General features: G+C 41.8%; 1 protein-coding gene across 2 annotated transcripts in view; it reads right to left on the bottom strand.

The window, feature by feature from the left end:
• The window catches only part of MN1 (MN1 proto-oncogene, transcriptional regulator), a 104,853-nt gene that overhangs the window by 61,401 nt on the left and 19,343 nt on the right, over positions 1–24,109 (bottom strand). Inside the window, exon 2 of one of the 2 annotated variants that reach the window (XM_068654150.1) lies at positions 1,398–6,942. The exons of the other annotated variant lie outside the window; for it this stretch is intronic. Coding sequence (XP_068510251.1) covers positions 6,758–6,942 — 185 coding nt within the window. The 3' untranslated portion in view covers positions 1,398–6,757. Of the gene's footprint in view, positions 1–1,397; positions 6,943–24,109 lie in introns of those variants that run through there. 2 annotated transcript variants of the gene reach the window in all.

Raw genomic sequence — 24,109 nt, 5'->3', positions numbered from 1 at the left:
CATGAAGTGAAGCTTTCTCCCTCAACTGACTTGAAGTGGTTCTCAAAACAGTTTCTTTTATTTTTCCATTTGTGCTTTCAATGTTTCAAAAGAATGCAGAGGGATTATGTGAATACAGTGTGTTGCTATTTTATTTATATTTTAATGAATTACCTATTAGTTACTAGATACCTAATTCAGCATAAAGAAATGTTGGTAAGATGCAAGAACAACTCACTAGCTGTGTGGGAGATGCATTGGTTCATCCTGTTACATTACACACCAAAATTTATGATTCTGCTCTTTCAGCTCTGCACAGCTTTCTGAATCTCAACTTACGCTGAATGTGATAGCAAAACAAAAAAGAAAGAAAGAAAGAAAGAAAGAAAGAAAGAAAGAAAGAAAGAAAGAAAGAAAGAAAGAAAGAAAGAAAGAAAATTCTTCTCTGTGTTTCCTCTGAGCGTGAAAGATATGGAAGGGTGTTTCTTTGGTTCAAAAACATGTTTGAGCACTGCCTGGGCTATTGTTTTTTTTTTTTTTTTTTTTTTTTTTCCTTTGGAAAATACCATAGGACATTTCTCCTGAAGGATTCATTGGAAAGCTCGCAGCAATATGAAAGGATTAAAGAGTCTGAAGTTTGAATAACTGAGAGACGAAGGGATTTTTTTTTTAGAATCTTAGTAAGACCTCTAGCCTGTTTAATTTTAATTCATAGAATTTAACTCAAACTCTTGCCAGAAGACGTTCTGTGAAAGATTCAGTGTTCCACCTTACACGGACAGAATCAGTGATCCTCCAAATGCAGGGAAGAGCCTTGCCAAATTTCAGACTTGCTGTTGGTCCTGGTTAGGTTTGTATTTCTTCATCAAGAACCTTTACCACAGGTGAGGTAGCTCAGCAAACTTTGTGGAATTGCTGTAATAGCACACAGGAGAAGTGACTTCAGCTAAAAGGATGTTCCTGGTCAGACCAGTTAGGTCCAACCTTGCTACGCTCTGTGTCTGTCGGTCTGAACCAGAAACACGCAAGCTGAGAGGCAGGATTTGGCCAAGGGGCTGTTAACAAGAACTCCCTATTGCTCATGCTGTCATTGCACCAGAGAAGAAAAGGTGCACTTCACTGCATGCAAAAAGGAAATCTGCAAAGCCTAGGAATCCTCCTAGCCTAGTTACTAGGAAAAGATTGTATCCCCACATGTGTTTTTTTAATAATCAGGCTCTGGGTGGAAGCCGTATCAGTGAGAGACGCCAATTGTTAGAGTGAGGATTTCGCCAGATCTCTAGTGAAATTTGTCCCAATTATCACGAGGCCCAAGCTTTACATATATGTGAATACCATCATTTCACTTCTTCATATCTTAAGGGAAAAAAAAGAGTTGCTGCAAAAATTAAAAAGTACCATATGAAATATACAATAGCCACCATTAACATCATATTTATTGTTATTTAGTTGCTCAGTAAAACATATACAGATATGTACAATATGCATGAATACAGAAGACTGCACTTTACATATTTAAAAAAAAAAAAGAAAAATAACACTCAATTTCATGAGCTATTGTCACAGTCTTCCAACCAAGCATTTAAGAAATGAATTTAACAAGAATCCAAAAAAAAAAAAAAAAAAAAAAAAAGATTACAGGATTGCCTAACACACAGCAGAGTCAAGTTTTCATATTTTACATGTGCAATAACATTTTTCAGAAGAGTTTGCTATGCAGTACGGATTACCAGTGTTTTGATTTTTTTTTCCTTTCTATGAACCAAATTTAGAACAAAGAAATAACATCCTTTTGCTTAAGGCTGTTTTAAAGCTGTAATATTCTTGGGTAGTGAATAGTGATAAAGTTTTAACTGCCGGAAATCAGTGCCTGCAGTTTCATCAGTCAGAATCTATGAGCGGATGGACTCAAACCAACAATTTTAACAGAGAATTCTATGACAAAATTAGACTATTTTCTCCATTAGCCTTAAGCAATAAAGGAGAAACAATTTTATAAAAATGGCTTATGCTCTTATGCACCATCCATTGAACAGCTGTGAATCTAGTATTTGAGAAAACCTTACACTGCAGCTTAAAAAAATCAAAATTTACCAGTTAATTGTTGTTGGCTTTTGTTTTGTTTTATTTTTGTCTGCTTTTCCCCACCCACCACCCACCTCCTCCCTCCCTCCCAACAGTAGAGCAAGCACGCCCCGCTTAAGTATTTTGGTGACCTGTGGTCACATTACATTTTCCTTCTTTAAGAAATGTGTGAACATTTTGCCTTATCATTGGTTCCTGGAAGCTTTCAGACTGATTTCCTGTTTTGGAAAGGTCAGCTAGCCTTAGCATGACCACATCTAAATACAGTATCTGAAAAAGTTCCCTAAATGACACGGATGACATGACTTTGATGTTCATTCCCTTCCACCCAAATCACACACTGAAATCCTTACATACTTGATGAAATTCACCGTAACAAAATAAAAATGAGTCTAACTCCTCTCTCACTGATGCCCCTAACAACTGAACTAGAATAGCAGAGAACTATTAATCCCATGAAAAAATGGCCTGGAAAAATTTCTCAGGAGTATTTAATAAATAAGTCCTACTCTTCCCTCCCTCCCCTCCCCCCCTCCCTTCTTTTCTTTTTGGCAAAGAGATATTTCAATTTAAATGCAAAAGATATTTTGCTCAATTTGCTACTATACTTTAACTTAAAGAATAAGTACAGAGTTTCTTTTAACGTATACCAAAAAGATCAGCAACCTGGGTCAGGAGGAAATTGAGCCTTCAACGCCAAGAACAAGAAGACAGGCAACTTCCAAGCTCCCAGTTAAACCAGCACCTACAGCACAGGGCTGTGTGAGAACCAAAAACGCTGGGCAAGATGGAGAGAATTTTCCAAAATAAATATGGAGCCATTATTTTAGCTGCTGTTCAAAATATAAAGCCAGAAGTGTGCACGTCTTAGCAGTGTATTTACCACAGATCGTTGAGTTCTTAGTACAACACCCTCACTTCTGGAAGCCATGTATGATGTGCAGGTGCAAGTTTAAATTATTCTGTCTTTATGCAGTCAACTTGGGGAACTTGTAACTCATTATATGTCCCTCTTTATTGTACCAGACCGTCCTCAGAAGCCTAGCACTGTGCAGAAGCACAGAACAGCTCAACGATGAGGGCTGCAAGCCAGGGGTCAAATGTAGATTATAGCTCAGCTCTGTCATGGATTTGCCTTTGACACAGCTGAGGTGGACAACATTTGTGCCTCAGTTTCCCTCTCCACAAAAGAGCACAACTTACCTCTTGCACAACACGTTTTTAACTACAGCTTTCAAGCACTCTTTGGCTGAAAGTGTCATTACTCCCAAAATTAAATCATTTCAATTTTTACCTTGTAGGGCTATGCTGATATTTTATATATGTTAAAAATAAAATAAGATTTAAAAAAACAGTGCATTCAGTGTCAAATTAATGGAGAAAATGAGAGCAGTAAAATTACCACAGGCAATACAAGCTTTGTGAGAAAGCTCTAGCCTTCTGTGTATGTTGTCAGTACCAAATACACCAGGTTATGAGCATGAAGTTACACTTGTACTCGTCCATCATATGTACCGTGTCTGTTCTGATCTTTGGCAAGACGCAAAGAAACCACAAAAGCACACACTGGTACTTGTGTTGCCAACAGCTCCTCCAAGCAGAGCTTCTGTCTTCTCCTTTTGCTCAGTTGGTAACGTCACTTGAATTCAGCAAGACTGAATGTACAGGTTAGCGAGAGGACTGCACATAGCCATATTATTTAGCAAAACTGTATGGACAATAAGGCCCAGCAGAAGGTCAACCATTGTTTCTAACTCCTCACTATCAGCCCCAACAGTCCCAGCGATGTGGGAGCACTCTCAGCTGCTGCTGAGAGCTACAGCCCCGTGCACTTCCCAAGCGTGCAGCTGACCAACTGACAATAAGCCCCCCGCTTTCAGTACACCCCATCCTCTCATTTCATATGATTTAAAATACTTAGAATTCCATTGTTCTTTATGGAATTGTTTCCAATTTATACTCCTATAAGCAAGTGGGAAAATAAAGCCCTAGTGAATGAGAGCAACTCCAGAACAGAAGTACAAGCTGCAGAGAGCAAACCCGAAGAAAAGGATGTATAAAGACCAACTGAATCAATGTATTTCTACTTACAGAAGGATTTTCTTTAAAAAAAAGTTTGCAGTGTTTGATCCAGCATTCATTTAAAGGTCTCCTTCTGGTAGCACAGGGTGTGCATCCCTGACCTGAGGAAGCTTGAAAAACCTGTTCTCTTGAATGCAGCAGGAAAAAACAAAGAAGTAAGCCATCAGGCCTGAGCTATGGTAGAGGAATGCCATCAGACCATGAACTCTTCCTAAATTTTCAGCTGTAAGTGCTGAAAGACAGTATCGTATGTCTAGGCATGTGTTTTGTTGGGTTTACTCCAAGACACACCTAGTTTGAACAAGCACAAGCTAAAACAAAACAATTAGAACTGCAGACCAAATCCACCAAAGCACTTACCCCAGATACAGAAATCCTACAGCTTAGCATATCCTCAAGCGCTTTGCTAGACAGGATTTAAAGTTAAACACTTATTTTGATGAACTGGGACTTAAGTAATCACAGGCAAAGAAGCATCCTCCAGAGTGACATCTGGTAATTGTTACTCTACCAGAAGATATTTTACCATGGACAGTGATATTTTATTGCAAGTACAGGGAAAAGCTCTGAACTTTCAGTAGCGAACACACCTATAAAAGGTACAAAATATCACATCTTTTTGCTCCAAACCAAGTGGTCATAAGGCGACTCCATAGTCCATTGCTTCAGGATGGGCAAAAATCCTCATCCAAGTGGGAGCTCCAGCTTCAATAAAAAGTAAAGTAATATTAAAAATCAAGGTCCAGAACCCCAAATTTTTTTCCAAAATCAAGTCACTGACCAGAACCATAAAAGGAAATCAATCCATGCATGGTTAATAAGAGCACATTCAAATAACAAGAAAGAACTGTCTTTCTAAACACTTGGAATTTTTCTGATGCCACTTATGATCAAGAGTGAGAATTTCAGACTGCGCTGTGCCATTAGCATTGTAGGCAGAACACCCTCCCCATTGATGTCTATTGAAAACCTTACTTCAAAATAATTAAAGGCTCAAAACAATCATCTAAAAACACAAAGCAGTCTTAGAACTCTATCCCTTGGGAAGGGACATTTTATGAATTCATGGGAGAAATAATAATTCCAGAGAGTCCGACTTTTATTTCACAGCTAAAACCTAAATCCCCAGTGATGGTACTAAGCGTCAGAGAGCAAAGGAAGCCAGGCTGGCCTGAACAAGGGTGGGACTGCTCACACTCCCTGTAAACAGAGGATGCACAAATAATAGACAGCGTTACGTAAAACCAGAGGAGTGTCAGATCATCGTGTCATTTGTATTTTTATCTGGTTTGCTTCCATTTTTTTTTTTCTCAAACAAGTATTATCTATCAAGACCAGGAAAGTATGGTTTTCCTTTTATTGTGTCCATCTAATAATGTTGTAATTCACATGCATGGCAAAATCAGGACCAAGACTGAGTTGGGGGGGGTCTAACTTGGAGTCTCCCTGTCCTGACCGGCCTGGGTCACATAGCCCCTTGTTTGTGCTGTCTCCACTGCTCACCTGCTGCCACCGCACCAGGACAGCCACGGTGGGAGCTGGGGCAGCTCCCCCAGATGAATGCATGTGACGCACACATGCTCCTGCGGCCAGGACACGGGTCTGCACACTAAGAGCAACAGAGAAGGAGTTCAATGGATCTGGGGGGATTGATTTTTTCCTCCAGCAGTTATAAAGTGGCAACTCTGGGAACACCACGGAGAACATGCAAGGCTGCACACCCTGCTCGGGAGCACGTGCACCCCTCACTCCTCAAAGTGAGCGACAGAGGAAGACAATGCTTCTGCAATCTGGGTGTTTGGTGGAGAATATAAGGACAATTCACTACTAGGCAAACCTCCTGATAGACTTATTTAGAGACACATCTGTATGCCTTTCCAGGCTGCGTCTGAACCAGCCCGTTCATGACAGAGCTCTGTATCTGGGCTTCAGAGCAGCAAACAAACAGAGCCCTGTCCTCACCTCGCAAAGAGATGGAGAGCAAATGAGGGAGGGAGGTGCAGGCTGAGCATTATTAATAACAAAACAATTTTCTCAGGAAAGGGTAGGATCACTGCCTGAATGTTCAAGAGAGCATTAATTGTTTGGTTTGTACGTGACTGGCAAAAGCTGGGTGTCAATATATAACATAATGATGACAATTTCACTTTAACTGGCATTTATTCCTGAACTGCTGTTCTTCAGGATTACCATTGTAATAAGCACTGAACAAAGCAAAACAAAACAAAACAAAACAAAATAAAACAAAAAAAAAAAAAGAAGAAAAGGAGGAGGAGAAGTAGTATCTTTGTCTTATTATGACATACGTGACTTGGACATACGCTGAGATGAAAAAGGAAAAGGCCTCATCTATAAATGTATGCCAAGATTACAGAATAATGGGAAAACGTGGTCTAGCAGGAAAATCTTAAGCAAAAGTGTGCTAACTGCAGAAGGGTTAACACTGGTAACATACTGTGGCAGAAGATTAAAAAAAAGGTTGAGGTTTACTTTAAATTAACCCTTTCCAGTCCATACGCCACTAAGCAGGTACCAACCTAGAAAAATAGTCCACCTAGCAGTAGCGGCCCTTTGAAATTAAAAAGAGGAAAAAAAAAATAATTTCTTTTGTTCAAGTCAGGGCAGCCACAAAAGTCCCAAATCTGTTGGAGATGTCCGAGTGCAGGGACCTCCACGTCGGCACCGCAGTCCGGCCCTTCGCCTCGCCCACGTCGTCCGTGCAGTGGACCGAGAGGCACTGCAAGTGGCTGCCAGTCTGCGCCGCCGCCGAGGTCTTGCTCGGGGGAAGGTCGTGGGCTGGAAAGGGTTCACAGAGAGAGTGTTATGAGAACCGTGCAGTGCACCTGCGCCAGCAGCATGCGGGGCGCCGGCGGCCGCGAGTTTGGGCAGGGACAGCCCCGGCAGGGGGACCCGTGCCCGCTTCACCCAGCGCCTGTGCCCCGTCCTCGCCCGCGCTGCTGCATCCCACCCATCTCTCCTCACCCGAGCTGTTCAACTCTGCATGTGCTGGCTTTAAGTCAAGCCGTCAACACGGCTGAACGTTGTGGATTTACACGCAATTAGCTATGCATGTTCTGGACTACAACATTACAGGGAGTCCTTACCCCTGTGCACCGTCTGTTGGCTGAGAGCAACACCAAAGCCTCTCTAAGCAGAAAACCAGCCCCAAACCTCCCTGTATCCCCTGTCATTCTCCTCATCATCTCATACGGGTACATGCTTCCCTACTTACCTGTTTTAATGCAATACTGCTACAACATTTCTCTGATAATTTATATGTTTTGAGATTTTTGTATGATTTTTCAGCCCCTGTTAGTTTCTGTTAACCACAGAAAACGAAAAGATTAACTAAAACACCCCTAACAATGTTCCAGGCCTTTTTCCTCTGTGGTTTACAATTAATATGAAAAATAGCTAAAATGCTGCTTACAAAGTATATAACCACGTACGCACAACTTGCTCTGGCTGTTACCCATTAATTTTCCTTGCTTTCCTTCTTAACACGTTCAGTAATCTCTGTGGTAAAAATGTTTTTGTCATCTTCAAAGTCTGCCTCCATGTGCCTTCCCCCCTCCCATGCCCACTGTGGCCACGGATATCTTTCCTTCATCACCTTCTTCCTCCCTGACATCAATCAATTCTTTAGATTTCCTCCATTGCTCTTAGTCAAATCACAAAACAAAAAACACCAAATTCAGGCCTCACCTTGTAAATTCTCACATTTCCTTAATGACCCTTCTACAGGGTCCTTCTTAAAGGCTTTCTGAGGTGGAAAAGCAGTGGTTCGTAGCTGCTGTGGCTCCTGCTGGCCAGCCAGTGGCACAGAAGAGGCTGCTTGCTGCTCCCCTCCCTCCAGGACAAGCCAGCCTGATAACAAAAGAAAATCCTCTCAAAGATAACGCATCCCCCAGGAGCACCACTGCTGCGGACAGGGAGGAGGTCCCAGCCAGCGTAGACAGCCCTCTCCAGCCCCTGCAAGGAGGACTTTTAGTGGGATCAAAAACTGCAAGTAAATAGAGTAACAGCTTGAGTCGAGGCAAGAAGCTACATCTTGACAGGCAGCCTGCATTTCCTCTCTTTCACCGTTTCATTCATATTCACCCAGAGCACAAAGAGCTAACAGCAGCAAGAGCAAGGGCAGGCTACTGCATTTTTTTTCTGATAGACTCAGAGCATCTTGCATGGGTGAGGCTGATGCTGGAACATGCCACATATACCAAAAAATAGCTGTGAATTTAACCTCGGTAAGATTTTATTTCATGTTGTCCTTCCAGTGTTCCACAGACCTAAGCAGTCTATAGCTTTACTGCACCTCATGGGGCAGCTCGTGTTTGTTTCACTTAGATATCAAACAGGAACCAAACATCTCTGTTACTCAGCTATAGTGATATTACATTTATCCTTAAAAAATAACCTTAAACCAGTCTAGAAGTCCCTGCTTTAAACTAGAAAATGCTTTAAATACTTGATTATAGGATATCTGAGATGTTCTTATTGAAAACAGTATCATAACACCATACTGAGAAATGAATTGTAGAGCTATGTTACACACCTCGGCCTAGCACAGTGTCATTTTGGTTTCAATTTCTGTAGATTTACTCACTTACTGCTGTAATGAAAATCAGCAGGACATAGATGTTTTCTAAACCCCAAAATGGATTACGGTGTCTTCTAATTTGCTTTGGATTTTTTACTCAGTTTTGATAAATATACAATACCAACTAGCAGAGACGAAGCACAAGCAGTTCTCCATGTAATAACCATTGCATGATTTCAATGACTGCCTCAGCATAGCACATCCTTTCTTTGCCTAAAGGCTCATAACTTTTACTCTTCTTTCCTGCTACTCACAGCCTCCTCACATCCCAGACTTCCTCCCTTCGATGTACAGTCTGTTGCTGCCTCTCTGAAGAATAACAAGCATTCCTACCTCCCCGGGGGAGTACTTCAACCTCGGCCCTTCACACACCACTGACACGTCTGTGCTGTGGAGCTGGTGCACTTGCAGCATCCTGCAGGCACGGTGGAGAGCAGGGAACAACGCAACATGGGCTAATCCACCGATACGTGATTAACGTATTAATGCATAAGTAGAGACGAGCAAATCCCAAGCTGTGATTATCATGGCACTTCGGGGAAACCAGAGAAAATAAAAACAACAAACACATAAACAAACAATAACCCTAAGTAAATATTGCAAAGAACTGAGAAAGAGAAATGTTTTTCTCATTCGTATTTGTTCAGGTCCATTGCAATGTACAGTACCCATTATTTTTTTTATTCTTAGGTCTCCCTGAATGTACAGGACATGCTGGTTTCAGTACAGGAAAAGCCAGTGCCTTGAGATTAGTCTTTGTGACAGCAGCTTTCTTCCTCTGCTGCAGAAAAAGAGGAAAGAGTGCTACTTGTGAACTGCTGTTGCAAGAGGCCTGAGGATATCTGTGGTGTTTAGCAAGAAGCACTTACTGTAGGATTTCAAGAGACCAGCCTTTCAGCTGGGAACACAGGGACACCGACAGAAGCAGCAGAGAAAGCACATTCCCAGACCAAGACCAGCGCCAGGCTGCGCATGTCCAGGCACTCTGCTGAGACAGGTCTGGAGCTCCACCGTGCTTTGCTGGTACGAGCAGCAATGTCTGCATCCATCACTCAGACACCAGTGACACACAGAGAGCACCAGGTCCTCAGCCAATAATTAAGTGAGGAAGTTCTTACACCAGAAGTATCTAAAAAATAAAAAAGATACTTCTATTTACTTGTAAATTATGTTTAAAATACTTGCTGTGGATAAAATCCATAAGCAAACTAATGATAAAGGAATCAATGCAAAATGCATCCCACAGTGACGAACAGGATTCACCATCCTTTGAGGAACATCCACATATGAGGTGAGCAGGACCCTAACTTGTGAAGTTCGGTATCATGTGGACAGTGACAACCAGTGCTAACTCAATACCATTATGTAAGGGCTCAGGTTGTCTTGGCCTTTCATTAAGAGTGCAAAAAATGATGCATTGAAATCCAAAACAAAAAGGAAGAGAATGAGGGCTTGCAGCTAGTCTTAAAGTGGCATTAGCTTTCTCAAAGCCAATCTAGTGGAAAATACCCAGTGCAAATTAATTTTTTCAAACATATTTCTGACTTGGCAAAACTACAATGCTTTTCTGAAGAAACCTTTTGTATCAAAAAATGAAAGTTGCTCTGATCCACCTGATGAGAATCATGTTCTTAAGCACAAAATATCACTTGATGCTTGTTTTGGACAAGCAGTAACAACAGTAATATTCTCCCAGCAGATTTGTTTCACCAGCTTTCCTTGCTGTTTCTCCGCCCTATTCAAACCAACAATGTCACAGCTCCCGCTTTATGTGGTGCACACAGTCCTGAGGGGTATTGTGAGTAGAGACTGATGGGACTCAGCAGGTTAAAATTAGTCAGATAATGCAAGATGGTGTCATCACTTCATTGCCTCGCAGTTGCCAAGTTTCAGATAAATCACTGTCAGTCATGAAGTACACCTAATTGAAAGCAAGGATTTTTTGTACAAATTACGTTTAAACATAATTTGCACAACTGCCTCTTTTAGCAACTACCACAAGAAAGTTGGAAGTGTTATTTGTATGAGCAATACCCTTGTAGGAAGAACCCTCTCCATACTGAAGACCTAGAGACAGTCTAGGTGGAGACTTCTTTGAAACTGAAGGATGTGACATGACATAAGGCAGGACAGATGCTATAAAACTACCCAGTTTGCAGGACTCTGTGTGCCACTTGAAAACAGTTAATTTTGCTGTCAAATGTTGAAGTAGAGATCAGAGTTAAAACATTGTACAACATGTTCATATGGAAGACATGAAACCAAAAGCACTAGTGTCCGAAGATCAAAGAGTCTGGAAATGGCTCAAGCACCACATGAATTCTTCACCTTCACCTTCACCACTCACCTTCATGAATTAATTATTTTTTCCCCATTTCTTGCCTATTTTGAATCCTCTGTCTATAGTCATTCTCTTCTAGAGCATTCCTCTACATGCTCTGGTGGTGGGCACGTCCTTCAGTCCAAGGGTGACACCCATCTGCACAGCAAAGCCAAGCAAGCTGCCCTCAGCTACAGCGATGTTTCTCTGATGCTGCCATTTGCCCTTCCCTCGGGTGGTCGCTTATTGTCACACAGAGCAAGCGAGAAAAGCTACGGTCAGTCTGAAAGCGACCTAAAAGTGACCTAAAAGCCAGTTGCTGCAAGTATTGAGCTTAAATCCCTAGCACTGGAAACTATTCCTTCCTTTTATCTTGATCATAACACTCCATCCTACCCATTATCCTGTACGTAGCAACAGCCCATACTCTGTATTTCAGAAGATAAAAACTAGAAAAAAACACACATACACAACTATGTATCCCAGCCAACTGTGCAAAATTGCTCACAGCAGAGAAAATTCCTGCAATAATCACTGAATGCCCTGGAAGTTAGCATGAGGTTTGATTAATATTATTAGCTCAGCTTGTGCACAGGCATTTCCAAGAGCCAGCCACAACATCTGGAAGATTTGGGTGATTATGTCAAAAAAAATATTTACAGACATTCATTTGAACACCGAAGTGAATTAACTCTGGTCATTTTCACACCCCTCACACCCCTGTGTTCTTCCAATATTCTAGCAAATTTATTTGTTACACTACAAACTGTAGGTTCTAGGTAAATATCTCAGAGTATTCTCTGAATAGTTTTGTAGCATTCATCAGTTACAGCAACACATAAAATCAAATGTAAGAATTACATTTACATCCAGCTAGGACAACAAAAACAAAACACGTTTCTCTTCTTTACAGCAGCACATATATGCACAGATGCTTTCACACTCGCAAGTGACTTAAAAAGCTTTGATTTTTAATATTAAAGTTTGCTTTTGGGCAAAAGCTATACATTAAGCTTTTGAACAGGCTTTACCCATACGAACACATTTCAATCTCTAAGACCCCCGAAAAAACAAAACCAGAAAAACACAGCAAAAGTAAAAAGACTCTCACCCAGCCTTACTCCCATGTCCCTCTATCCTTTTGCTCCTTTTGCTCCTTTTGCTATGACCTTACACGTTTAGGAAGCTGCTCTTTCGTTCTGCTCTATTTTGCAAAGGCATGCATGAATTCAGAAAATAAAAGGTTGCTGTTTGTTTACACAGTATTAATGCAGGCACGGGTACTACCACACAACAGAGCCCCAGTGCAGACAAGGAGCCTTGCTGCTGTCACAGGCATTGCTAGTCTACAGTGAAGATACAGGGAGAAGACAAGGACTTCTTGAGCAGAAAATTCAGTGCGAACGCCACAGACAGGTTTTTCACATTTGCCCAGGAATAACACATTTCTCTTTAGTGAGATTAGACCCTGACACTTTCCTCATTCCTGAAGACACTACATGTATATACTTCCATTCCTTCCAGCTTTCTTCTCACTGCCTGTTTCCTTAGCCCACATTAAGCTGTTCATAAAGCCTCTTCCATCATGTAGCATCTTAATGCACATTTTTGAAAATTAAATACATTCTCTTAACTGTGACAACCCAAAAAAACATTACACAAACTCAGATGTGCCCTGACTTTTAGGTAAAATAATCCCATTAAAAAAAGAGTTCACCGGCAGCGCTAGAATGCATTACGTGCATCCTCTCATCAGAGATAAGACCAATTGAGGAAGGTACAGTGTACCGCCAGCACTACTGCAGATGCCACACAGAGGCAACAGGAGTTTATGCTACTCTTCAGGTGCAGCTCATGCAATTTCTCTAATTTTTGCCAAAGCCAGTAACAACAAAAGAAACGAGACAGAGACAAGCAGGGAGCGAGCGAGAGTGCACAATTACAGTCTGGTAACGGTCTGGTTTGGAAGGGGTTCCACTCTACATTTCAGCGTTACTGAGAGATTAGAGTGACAAACAGGAGGTGAGGATCCCTGGAACGGCCACTTGCCTTAGGGCTTGTCCCTTACACTTCCTCACAGGCTCTGACAAAGCCTCAGCCACGGCTCGGCGCTGCCCCTGAGTCCCATCCGCGCTGCACAGCGTGGGCCTGGCCGCCGCAGCCCGCCCTCAATGACCAGCCAGGCGTAAAGCTCCTGGATTGCTACTGATCTTGTTAAGGCTAAATCAGATGATTTGGCCAAAAACACTATATTCCCTGATCAGAGATCAGTTCCCCCTCTACCACCCGATAACCACTCTTAAAGGATGCAGTAATGGGCTTCTGTTCACTCTGAGCCCGTTAAGCAGAGGCCAAGCTACCATAAGAGGGAATAGATTTGAGTAATGATCTCTTATGAGGCAGCAAACCTACATATAGTGTTTAAAATTATTCCCCTAGGACAAGATGTTTTTCACCAAATCTCCCACATGACAGTTTGACATATTGGTTCAGGCACATAGCTCTGCATTTGTACACACTACAGAATCATCTTTTTCAGTTTTCAAGAAAAATAAGGTCTGAAAACATTTCATGTTTCTCTGCACAGTGGACCGAGTCTCCACAGATTAATTTACTTATAAAATTTTATTTTTAAACAAAGCTACTTCATTTTTGTTTATAAACAAATGAACCGTTTCCTCCCCTACCAGTGTAATAATGACAAAACCTTGCACAAAGGTATTTTCTCGAGCCCAGAGCATACGTAAGCACACATTCTGTGTTTGTTTATTAACACAAACACATCTCCACAAAAATTGCACTGCTCAGCTCCCCTCACTTCTGGCATCCTGCACCCCTGCTTTGGGTTGGATCTATCTCTTCTAACTTTAAATCTCTTGGGGCAGAGACTGTCATCGGCTATGGGCTGTTACTGAAACCTTTTTTGTATGCTGATTTTTTTCCTCCATTTATTTTGCATGATTTGTGCAATCCTTAAAGCCCATAAAATGCTTAAAGATGCCACCCTCCTCAATATCACCAGAATTAGAGGAAAAGTCAAAAGCATGCATGGTTGTTGAGATGCACAGCTGAGGCCTATGACACATAATGACAAGCACACTCCAAACAGGGAGCAGGAGATTCCCCTTTGCTCATCATGAATGCTACGCATAGATACCCCAACTCCAGCATACTGGTCATATCTCATTCATTAACATTTCAAGAAGTCATTCAGCTTGGTCAGCCCATAGATTTATGGCAGAGATCTAGCCAGCTGTGCTACACTATAAAAGCCTTTTCCTCACAAAGGAAGGAAGGCTCTTTAGTCAAAAACACACAACACTGAGCATTGCCCCACACCACTAATACATCGTGCTGACCAGAACCAAGAGCTTTGCTCATTAAAGCTTGTGATTTTGCTCTATATAGACAAGATACCTCTTGCCTGGGAAGAAAGGAAAGGAAAGGCAAGGAGTGTCTGCGACTGCTCGCTTGGCTGAGAACACAGCCCATTTAGCCTTAATGTTGAGGCAGTGCCCACCCCTCCATCAGACCATCAAGTCTGGCAACGTCCTCTGATCCTCAAAGCCTCTTCTTGCACAGGCAGCATGATTAATTGGAGGTGCCTGCAACTCTAAAGGGAGCATGTATCAGACCATGCTGCAAAGATGTTTATTTTGCTTTAAGTGGTCTCAGAGCTGGCATGGAGCTGTATCAGTGCTCACTGCTTGCCCAGAATTTAGATAACAAGAGTCAGAGTGCTTGCTGCGAATACATATTGTTCTTTTTTCTACCTTAGCCTCACTTCACACTCGTATTTTCAACAGGAGCAATGGAAAGATGAGCATACCACAACAGGGAAGCACCCCAAACCCACGGCTGCATTAAGGGGTTTGCTGTCACTTCTCTTACTGATGGCCGTAGGGTTACAGTCAGACTGCAGTTTGCTCCTTAAAGCCCTAGCACAAAGCTAGGGATGGATATCACTTAAAGACAAACACAGATTCTTCCGACACTGGCATGTGGCTAACAAACTGGTAAAAACACCAGTAAGTAGAAAAAAATACTAACCCAATCAGTGGAAAAGGTGGCAGTCATCTTACACATTGCATAACCTTGAAGATATAGCACAAATTATAGAATCATTAAGGTTGGAAAAAGCCTCTAAAAACAGTTAGTCCAACCTTTAACCTAGTACTGACAAGTCCACCACTAAGTCATGCTACTAAGTTCTACATCTACACATTTCTTGAAGACCTCTAGGGATGATGACTCAACCACTTCATTGGCCAGCCTGCTCCAATGCTGCACAACCCTTTCAGTAAAAAATGTCTCCTAATATCCAACCTACACCTCACCTGGCGCAGCTTGAGGCCATTTCCCCTCATCTTATCATTTGGTGCTTGGGAGAGAAAATGATGTCAGGATGAGGAAAAAGACATTGCAGTTAAAAAGCAAAACAAAACAAACAAACAAAAACAACAACTGTGCTCTCTACCAAGCTGGGAGAATTCACCATTTAGGAAAATGGTTTTACAGAAAAGTATGAACCATCTACACCTACTTCTCTGAAAGCTATTAATGAAATAGTTTTTTCCAACTATGTTCTCTGAAAAGAAACATAAGACTTGTGTGAGAGTGGGGAAGACAGAAGTCCTGAAGAAAAATCGTTGTATACCTTGGGATAGTACCAGCTCCTGATCCCTATTAGATGGCCACAAATGAGAATAAGGCAGAATGGTGCAATGGACTGTTTTTAACTCATATCCTTCCTCTCTTTTGGCTACCACCAGTTCCTCTTTTCAGTTTAACACTATAATGCTCATGCTAGCTTTACTGCAAATATGCAAACCACACTGGAAAGCTCGGACAGCCCCCATTTTGAAGAGGATGATGCAGGGGATTTTAGCTCTCACATAATAAAAGACCATTCTTGCAAACCATATCCCATCATGAGCTATGGTGCCGCAGTATTGCTTCTGCTAGCTTAGTCCTGCCTTCCCCAGAGCAGACAAATCACAGCTGACACGTAACAGCAAGTGAAAGCTGAGCTGTGACAGCCAAACTTTCACCTGTGGCCTAAACTAATCCAACCATACAGCTTCTGAACAACTGGTTGATCTCCCCCAGTGCTGCCACTGATCCACGCTCTCCTCAGCTCTGCGTGGTATGAGAAGCTACGTCCCTGCCCAAGTGAGGAAAGCTAGATAAAAAAAGCAAACCAAACCAACTGCCATGAACAGTCAAATTGGTTTTGGGTAGCTCCTAGAGTAAACAAGTGGAACCCTAGAAATTACAATGTCCCATCGCAGTTGACAGAACTCGCCTGACTTGTACATTTGACCATTTAGAGGCCAGTGAACCCATTGGGAGCTCTGAATTATTTTCTTGTGCCTCAACTGATAACAAAACAGAAAGCCACCCTGTTCTTCCCCCCCAATTCACAATGGCTGTAGAGACTTTCTTCATGACTCATTTTGAGGAGTTATGCATAAAATACTTGGCAAACACTGCATTTGTAAGAAAGGAGATTCTCTTCTCTAAACCCATAAAATACTTGCCAGCAAGAACGACAGCCAGTCAAATGACAGACATTTACGAGCCCTAAAGCTAATCTGGGTGAATAGTTCACAGGTACCAGAGCATTCTCAACCACTTTGGGCAAGCTATCTTCCACATAAAGTTCAGTCTTCCCTATTGCCCAGTGACTCTGAGGGACACGGCTCCACGCCTGGTGCAAGGACTGGACAGGTTCAGCTAAACAGAAATATTTACACGCTTCTCAGTGGCAGGTGTCAGAAAAGGTCATCGAACCACTTTTGTTCATCTCAGAAAGTTTTTAATGGCTTAAATCCCCCCTCTGATCTCCATCCATTACATTTACATTTGAACCTAGTATTAGGACAACAGGTTACAAACAACTTCTCCAATCTTCACTTCAAAGGACAGCAGCTTTTTCAGCCATGTCTCTACCTCTGTATTCAGTATGCAATGTGAAAAGGAGAACTCCACAGTAGGAGTGAATATTGGCTGACTGATTCCGTGTTTTCTCTACTGTTGGCGTACGTCACTCACTTGCACTAACTAAATGCTTTGAGCCTATTTTCACCAACGGTAACAACCCACACACCCATGACGAGTAAGGAAAAGCTGGTTTTTATATTCAGTATTTTCAAATTTATTTCACATGCACGCAAATTATCACATGACAGCTTTATGCACAACTCCAGACCATGTGAAATCCATCTCTTGACAGCCAGAATGCATGAGCAAATAAAAGGTTTTGCATAAAACCTTGAGTGAGAAATTTCTGTCTGCACAAAAGTCAACCAGAATTGTTAAATACACACTCAATTAACTAAACCCAATTCCTGGACATTGTTTAGTATTACTTCAGGACAGACCAAATTTGAAATAAACTCTACTTACATGTTCTGCATTAAATTGCCACCTTGATATTTAACAAGGAACTAATCCGATTAATGGTGACTACTGTCTGCAATTTCCATGCACTGGATTACCTCCCAGACCTGCCCTCTCCAGGAGGCACAGCTCAACTGTCCACCACCAATCAAAGCACCTGGGAGCTCACTGTCGGTCACAGAAATGCTCTGAACTGTCATCAGGTGGTGACCCAACCTGTGGCCCGTAACCAGGTTTTATAGACCTGTGAGTTGTTTTCCCCCCATTATGACAGAACTTATTAATGCATGTTAAATAACAAAAAATGCCTCTGAGTTTGGTCTGAGCTTCACTCCGCTGGCTGCACCATCTAACTTGAACCTTAGCCAGGGGATGGTAACTGAAAGAACAATATTTACTTTAACAGTCAGCTCATTCAATAATCAGTGGTATCGTTTTTGTAAGTTTTGCTGAAGCTCATTTCTTCTTGAGGACATACAGGTCAAAAGTACTAATATTACCTTCAGCCCAATATGAGTTTCAATAGGCAGAACAGGCTTCCAAAAATAGCATTAAAATGCCCACTCACGCAGGCAAGGAAAGTGGGTGTATTAATGGAGTTTGTAAAGGCAATGAATAGATAGTGATTATGCACAGAGTGAAACAGAGGAAGAAACATGTAAATTCCAGCTTTCTCTCATCAGATTTGTGCAAGAGCTTCTACATAATTGCTGGGAGAAAGAAATAGAAATGACAACACTAAGTAGGATATTTAAGCCCTGCAAATTATACATGGAAATCTCTATTTTCCTTAAATGAAGTGAAAACAAAATGAAAGAGGAAGATTCCCTTCAAAGAACTTTGTTTGTGGTCGCTTAGTCTCAGGATGCAAATTAAATGAGTACTTGTTAGTCTAGTGAGGGGAAAAAAAAAAAAAAGAATTTGTCTCTGAAATATTATCAATCTCTTGTGAGGAGAAGGCTTAGATACAGTTGGGTGAAGCCTTTTACATATGTAGTCATTTTGTTCCCAAAGAAATCAACAGAAGCAATACTCTCATATCCCAAAGTCAGACCTGCATCCAGCTTGGCTGCCAGGGTAGGGGCATCTAGAGTCCTCCAGCTGCTACAAGAGGTTCATCCTTCAGTTCCCCCCATCTTCTCCCCAGTTTTGCCTGCAGCTCCTGGAACTGCCTCTGCCATATCTATAATTCACAATTACGAGAGACCATAATACAAAACTGCCACAGGCAAAGTCAATCACTCCCAGGGGCCTCACACATCTGAGGCTCTTGCACAAGAAGAAATGGTGATAATGTACATTAACGCTCTGGGTTAAACCACACGAGCTCAAGGATATTTGTGAAAATACAACTGTAGTTTACCGAAGGCTTACAGTAAGCAAGAAGAAACAGCATCCAGGATCTTTATCTATTTCATCCCATTTATTTATAGCATTACCTTGAAATACATCTCATTCCTCTTTAGGACACTTCCAGCTGCAGCTTGTTGGTTTTGGAAGTAGTGGCTTATAAGAGGAGACCTCAGGAAACAACTTCCCTAAAATCAAAAGGAGTTCAAGCACTTTCACCACTGAGTAAGAATAAAACAGGACCAGAGACCTAAGAACAAAGCCTGAGTCTCACCCTAAGAACCTGCAGAGACACACATCAGAGATGGAAACCACCCAGCCCACCCTGTGCCAATGAACACAGAAGGCACATATGTACCCCTCCAAAAACAATCGTTTCCAAATTGTAATTTGCAAATTCCTAGTAATTTGTGGACAATTTCTAAATAGTCTAAGAAAAGTAACTCAAAAAAAAAAACAAACAAATAATAATAATAAAAAAAAAAAACAGATTTGTCAGAAAGCTTGAGTTTGTTCAACAAGATTCAAAAGTTTTCTACAACAGAAAAAATTCAAATTCTGGTATACCTAACATTTCATTTTGGCTGCAGAAAGAGATGGAAATGTTGTTGCCAAATAACGGATTTAGTGTATTCAGAAATATTCCATAAAGCAGCAGAAAGATATGTTGATTCAGCTGGAGGTCATAAACCTGATGGAGGACGAAGGTTTGTTTGAATAGCATTTTTTTTTTTTTAAGTAAATCTATCTGGAAGAAAAATAAAACAAAAAATCATCAGATAAAAGAAATACACAGCCATGTGAAGGAGAAATGGCAGTGGGGGAAATTCACCTTAAAAAACACAACACAAAGAAACCTGGCTTTCTTAGGGAAGCCTATAAGTGTCACTATTAGGATAAGAAAAACATGAGCTCATCTTTTTCTTCCAATTGTTCCTCACTGTGGAGAGTCTTCATGACATTCTCAGAATAGAAACAAATCAGGAGCAAACAGCTGTTCAAGGAACAAAGTCATGGATAGACAGAATTTCACTGCTTCAACTAAAAGTTAACTTTAAAGTTTCAAAAGACAGTAAATCAACAAAATGGGCCAGTACAACACAATATGGACAGTCTCATCTTCAAACCTAAAGCTACAAGTTTCTGCATATCTCACTCTGAGGGGGAGTCTTTATAGGAGTAGCAAATGAGAAACTGCAGTTCATTTGTGCCCCATATGCAACTCCAGCTATTTGTTAAAACTGCTCATAATATGGATTTAGACTTGGATAAATCTTGGTCTTACCTTGGCCATGCCTACAAACACTCAGCACTAAGATGGAAACAAAAACAGCTTTCTAGATGACACCTTTACAACTGCCTATCAAGTTGGGCAGTAAGATGTTGAATCGTTCAATTTAAGTGAAGATTTGTACACAGGATCCCTGAATTTTTTTAACACCTCTCACAGGGGCTAATCTAGAATCTAACATCACAGTGACAACCAGATATCCTGACATTTAGGAGTAATATATTACCTGAACAGCATTTTCTTTTACAACATTTATTACAGAAGCACAGACACTAGAAGGGAGGGTCCCAGCTTTTTCCTTGATCACCCAGCCTCCAGAAGAAAAATGTACAGACTCAGTAAAGCTTTCCCAAAGGCTCAGCCAAGCAGCACAACTTTACATTAACTAAGTTAACAGAGAACCGGTGGAGGAAAAGTAAGTTTAAAGCAAATACAGTATGCAAATAGCATGAAGTGACATGAACACAGAATGCTCCTGTACAAGTACACGTAGAGGAAGCAGCATCTATTTCACCCACTGCTGAGCTGTGGACTTGCAGAGGCACAGCACAAATGGTGAAAGAGAAAACAGGAACATCCCTGCAGCCCGATATGCTCCAGGCCTGGCAGGGAGCCATTGAGAGATGAATGCAAGCACAAATGGCCTCATTCTTCCAGACACACATGATAACATTACTTAACTCACATAAGTTAAAACAAAGAAATGTGCGGTGGACTATTCATCACCCCTATAAAGAGTGGTTATGTAGCACAGAATAATCTTGTGGGTGCATGCTAATTAGACAGCAAGTTACTTTCCCATACACAAGGTCTCCAAGAAGTTTGAAGCTTACAGACACCTTCATAAGATCAGAAACAAAGCAGCTAGACCAAGACCCCTTTGTGAAAAGACTTTGTTCGCAAACGCAACTCCAGCACTCATCAGGGATGACTGTCCCTTCACGCCCTCCTGCACATCCTGCTCCCTGGATAAAGGCCCATTTGTTCAATATGTGCAAGTTCTAAAGGAACAACGTTGCTACGGAAATAAAGACAAATATGAAGAAACTACTATCCAATGTGTAAGGGCTACCTCTAGTCTTTACCTGTAACTGTCTCAAACAGGGCACTGTTTGCACTTTGCTGCTGTCAAACCAGGCAAGACTTAGATTTTAAGAACCCCAGTTCACTACTGTAATACAAATGCAGGGAAGGCAACAAACAAACAAAAATCTCCACCCTCAGCTGACTCACATTTCATTTGCACGGGCAGGGTGAGATGCAGGTAGCGCCACATGAGTCACGCAACCAAAACTCTCATTAAACTCCAACTGTCACTTCTCCATCAGCCAGGGCTGTTGCACATTTAGCACGCTGTACAACATATATCTTAAAGCATGTGGGATACTGGGTTAACTGGTCCAATGTCAGAACTGGTTATTCTGAAGACAAGGGCATTCAGAATCTTTTTTAGACATCTTCTGAGTGGCACGCTCAGAGCCATGCCTCTACTCAAAAAGAAGTATCACACCCTTTGTGGATGAATGCTTTGTTTCCTGGAAAATACGCTGAGAAACAGGTATCCATAACAGCACTGCAATAAATATTCTATCCTCCGTCCTTCTCAGGTTTGTATCCATGCAGCCTCATCTTCCAGATGCACAGCTGCCAAGACAGATGAAATTTTAGGCCTGCTCGTCTTAGATAAGAGGGTGAATGGAATGAAAGCAATAGCACCCATCACCAATTAAACTACAAGGATATACGCATGACAGAGACTGAAACCAATTTCTTAACATACCTATCTTCACTCATATTCTTCAGGCACAGCAAGGCAGCTGTGCTGCAAAGAGTTAATCTTGCCTGGAACATATCTCAGATTTCTCAGAAAGTCAAAGACTGCAGCTGAAGCCGGGCTGACTGCTCCCCTGCCTGCCTGCAGCCTGACCCCTGACATTTCCACTCTGCTTCTCACTGGCACAGAAAACTTAACCATACACAAACAAACAGGTTGGGAGGACAGATAAATGGAAGACAGGAGGAGGAGAAAGGGAAGATTTCTCAGATTTCTTTTAATAGCTGTGATTAAATAATAGCAGCCACCACCAGCCATGGGTGATGGGCTGGTGTTTATCAGTAAAACCCTGAAGTCTACTGGCAAGACATCTCTGTTTAATTAATCCTGAAAGGGTCCCTTCCCCCTTCTTCTTCCTAGAGAGGTTTTGAGGATCCACACGTTTAAAGACACAGTGAGCTCTTTTTAGCTCTTTCCTTACCAAACACAAGGGAAGAGAGCTCCTGTTCAAAAAAACATCTAGGATTTACAAACACTACAGCAAAGAATTCTATCAAATGAAATCAAGTAGGCAAACCTTAACAGAGGTTATCTTTTGATTTAGTTGTATTCAACACTTCAAAAAAATATAGGCATTAAGTAATGCATTTGTACAATACCCCACTGTAAGTGCACGTGCACACAGCGATCAGATACCGGCCTCTAGGCACTGCCCAGGCTTTGGGTCTGCCGCCGTTTCTGTAGAACCACTTCCCAAGGGACGAAGCTGTTCACTGCTGGACGCAGCTCTACCAACCCCATTTTCACCCGGTTTTCCCACTACCCTGTGCCATCAACATGACTCAGTGATGGAAGCACTTCTGCATACACACAGACCAAAATGATTTTGTCCATGCAAGGCTGAAACGCGGAACCCCAACTATTGCCCCTGTGCTTCCACTTTGTTCTGGAAGGCTTGGGAGGTCCTTCCAGAGACCCCTCCCTTTCAGAAGTCCCCTGCCCTCTGCTTTCATCGTGAACCTCACACCCAGCAGGGCACCACAGCTTAAGGCACCAGGCTGAACAAGCGGCACATCTCCGCGCCAGCCCCTTCCCTGTGAGCGGATGGGTGGCCGGGGCAGCAAGGAGCCCGGCTCCCAGTGCCCGCTCACCCTGCCCCTCGCCCAGAGACCTGCACCGTGCCCAGTCACAGCACTGAGGTAACCTCGTGTCCCCAGGGAAAGGGACAGACCACCGCCACACCCCACGCAAAACAGAAAACAGCTTCTGGTGGCAGCAGCCTCAGCGAGTGCTTGCCCTGCTTCAAACAAGCCCTCCATGGAGAGCAGAAAACGCAGGGTCTAGCAGCAGAGCACTCGGCCCCGAGGCCAGATAGACACCTTGAAAGCAAGCAAGCAAACAAACCAACCGGCCTCAAAGTCACTGGAGCGGCATAGCTGGAGCCATGCCTCCACCACTCCCACACAGCAGACAGCAGAGAGCAGTGATGCTGAACAGCAGAGCTGCCGAGAGAATGGTGTTACCACACAGCACCAGCCCACTCCCCTTTCCAAGTGTTTTCTAATTTTCACATGTATTTTTAAAAGTTGGCCATGATCATTCATCCTTTCCTCTTTTCCTTTTTCTCAGCAAGCACAAAAACGAGTGTTAATGCCTTTTCAGTCACGTATCTCCTCCCATTTTCTTTTCCAACATTAGTTTTCTAATGCTTTTCCAGATTCAGAGAATAGCAGTACACAAAATAGAAAAAAAAATATTTTTCACATCCATTTAGTAACAGAATGAGCATTATGTAGTCTTCTAAAACCACTTTTTCATTCTCTTATTTTCCCAAACTTTTATAAATCTACATAAACTGGTGGTAGAATTACTGATAATTTTGTGTAGTGTAAATCATCAAAGCTGCAAATGAAAATGAGGAAGAAAAATTTCAAATAATTTCTCATGCAAAAGCAAAAAGGAGAGTCGAAGACAGTGCTATTTTGAAAGTGCATGTTCGAATTGTAAAAGGAAGCTATATATCACATAGGATTTTGATAAAAAATCACAGGAAAATATAAAATCAAAACCCATTATTTTCTTGACTATCTACATTCTGAAATACCTTAAATACAAAGTCTCTTTTAAAAAAAAACAAACAACTACTGGGATTGAGGATGAACTGTGATGAACTGAAAAATGTCTTTCAATCAAAAAAAAAAATACAATGACGAGAGACAATCCAGTGTA

This window comes from Anas acuta, chromosome 17 (genome assembly GCF_963932015.1).
Source record: "Anas acuta chromosome 17, bAnaAcu1.1, whole genome shotgun sequence".
NCBI lineage: Eukaryota > Metazoa > Chordata > Aves > Anseriformes > Anatidae > Anas > Anas acuta.
This window is presented reverse-complemented; position numbering and strand designations above follow the sequence as displayed.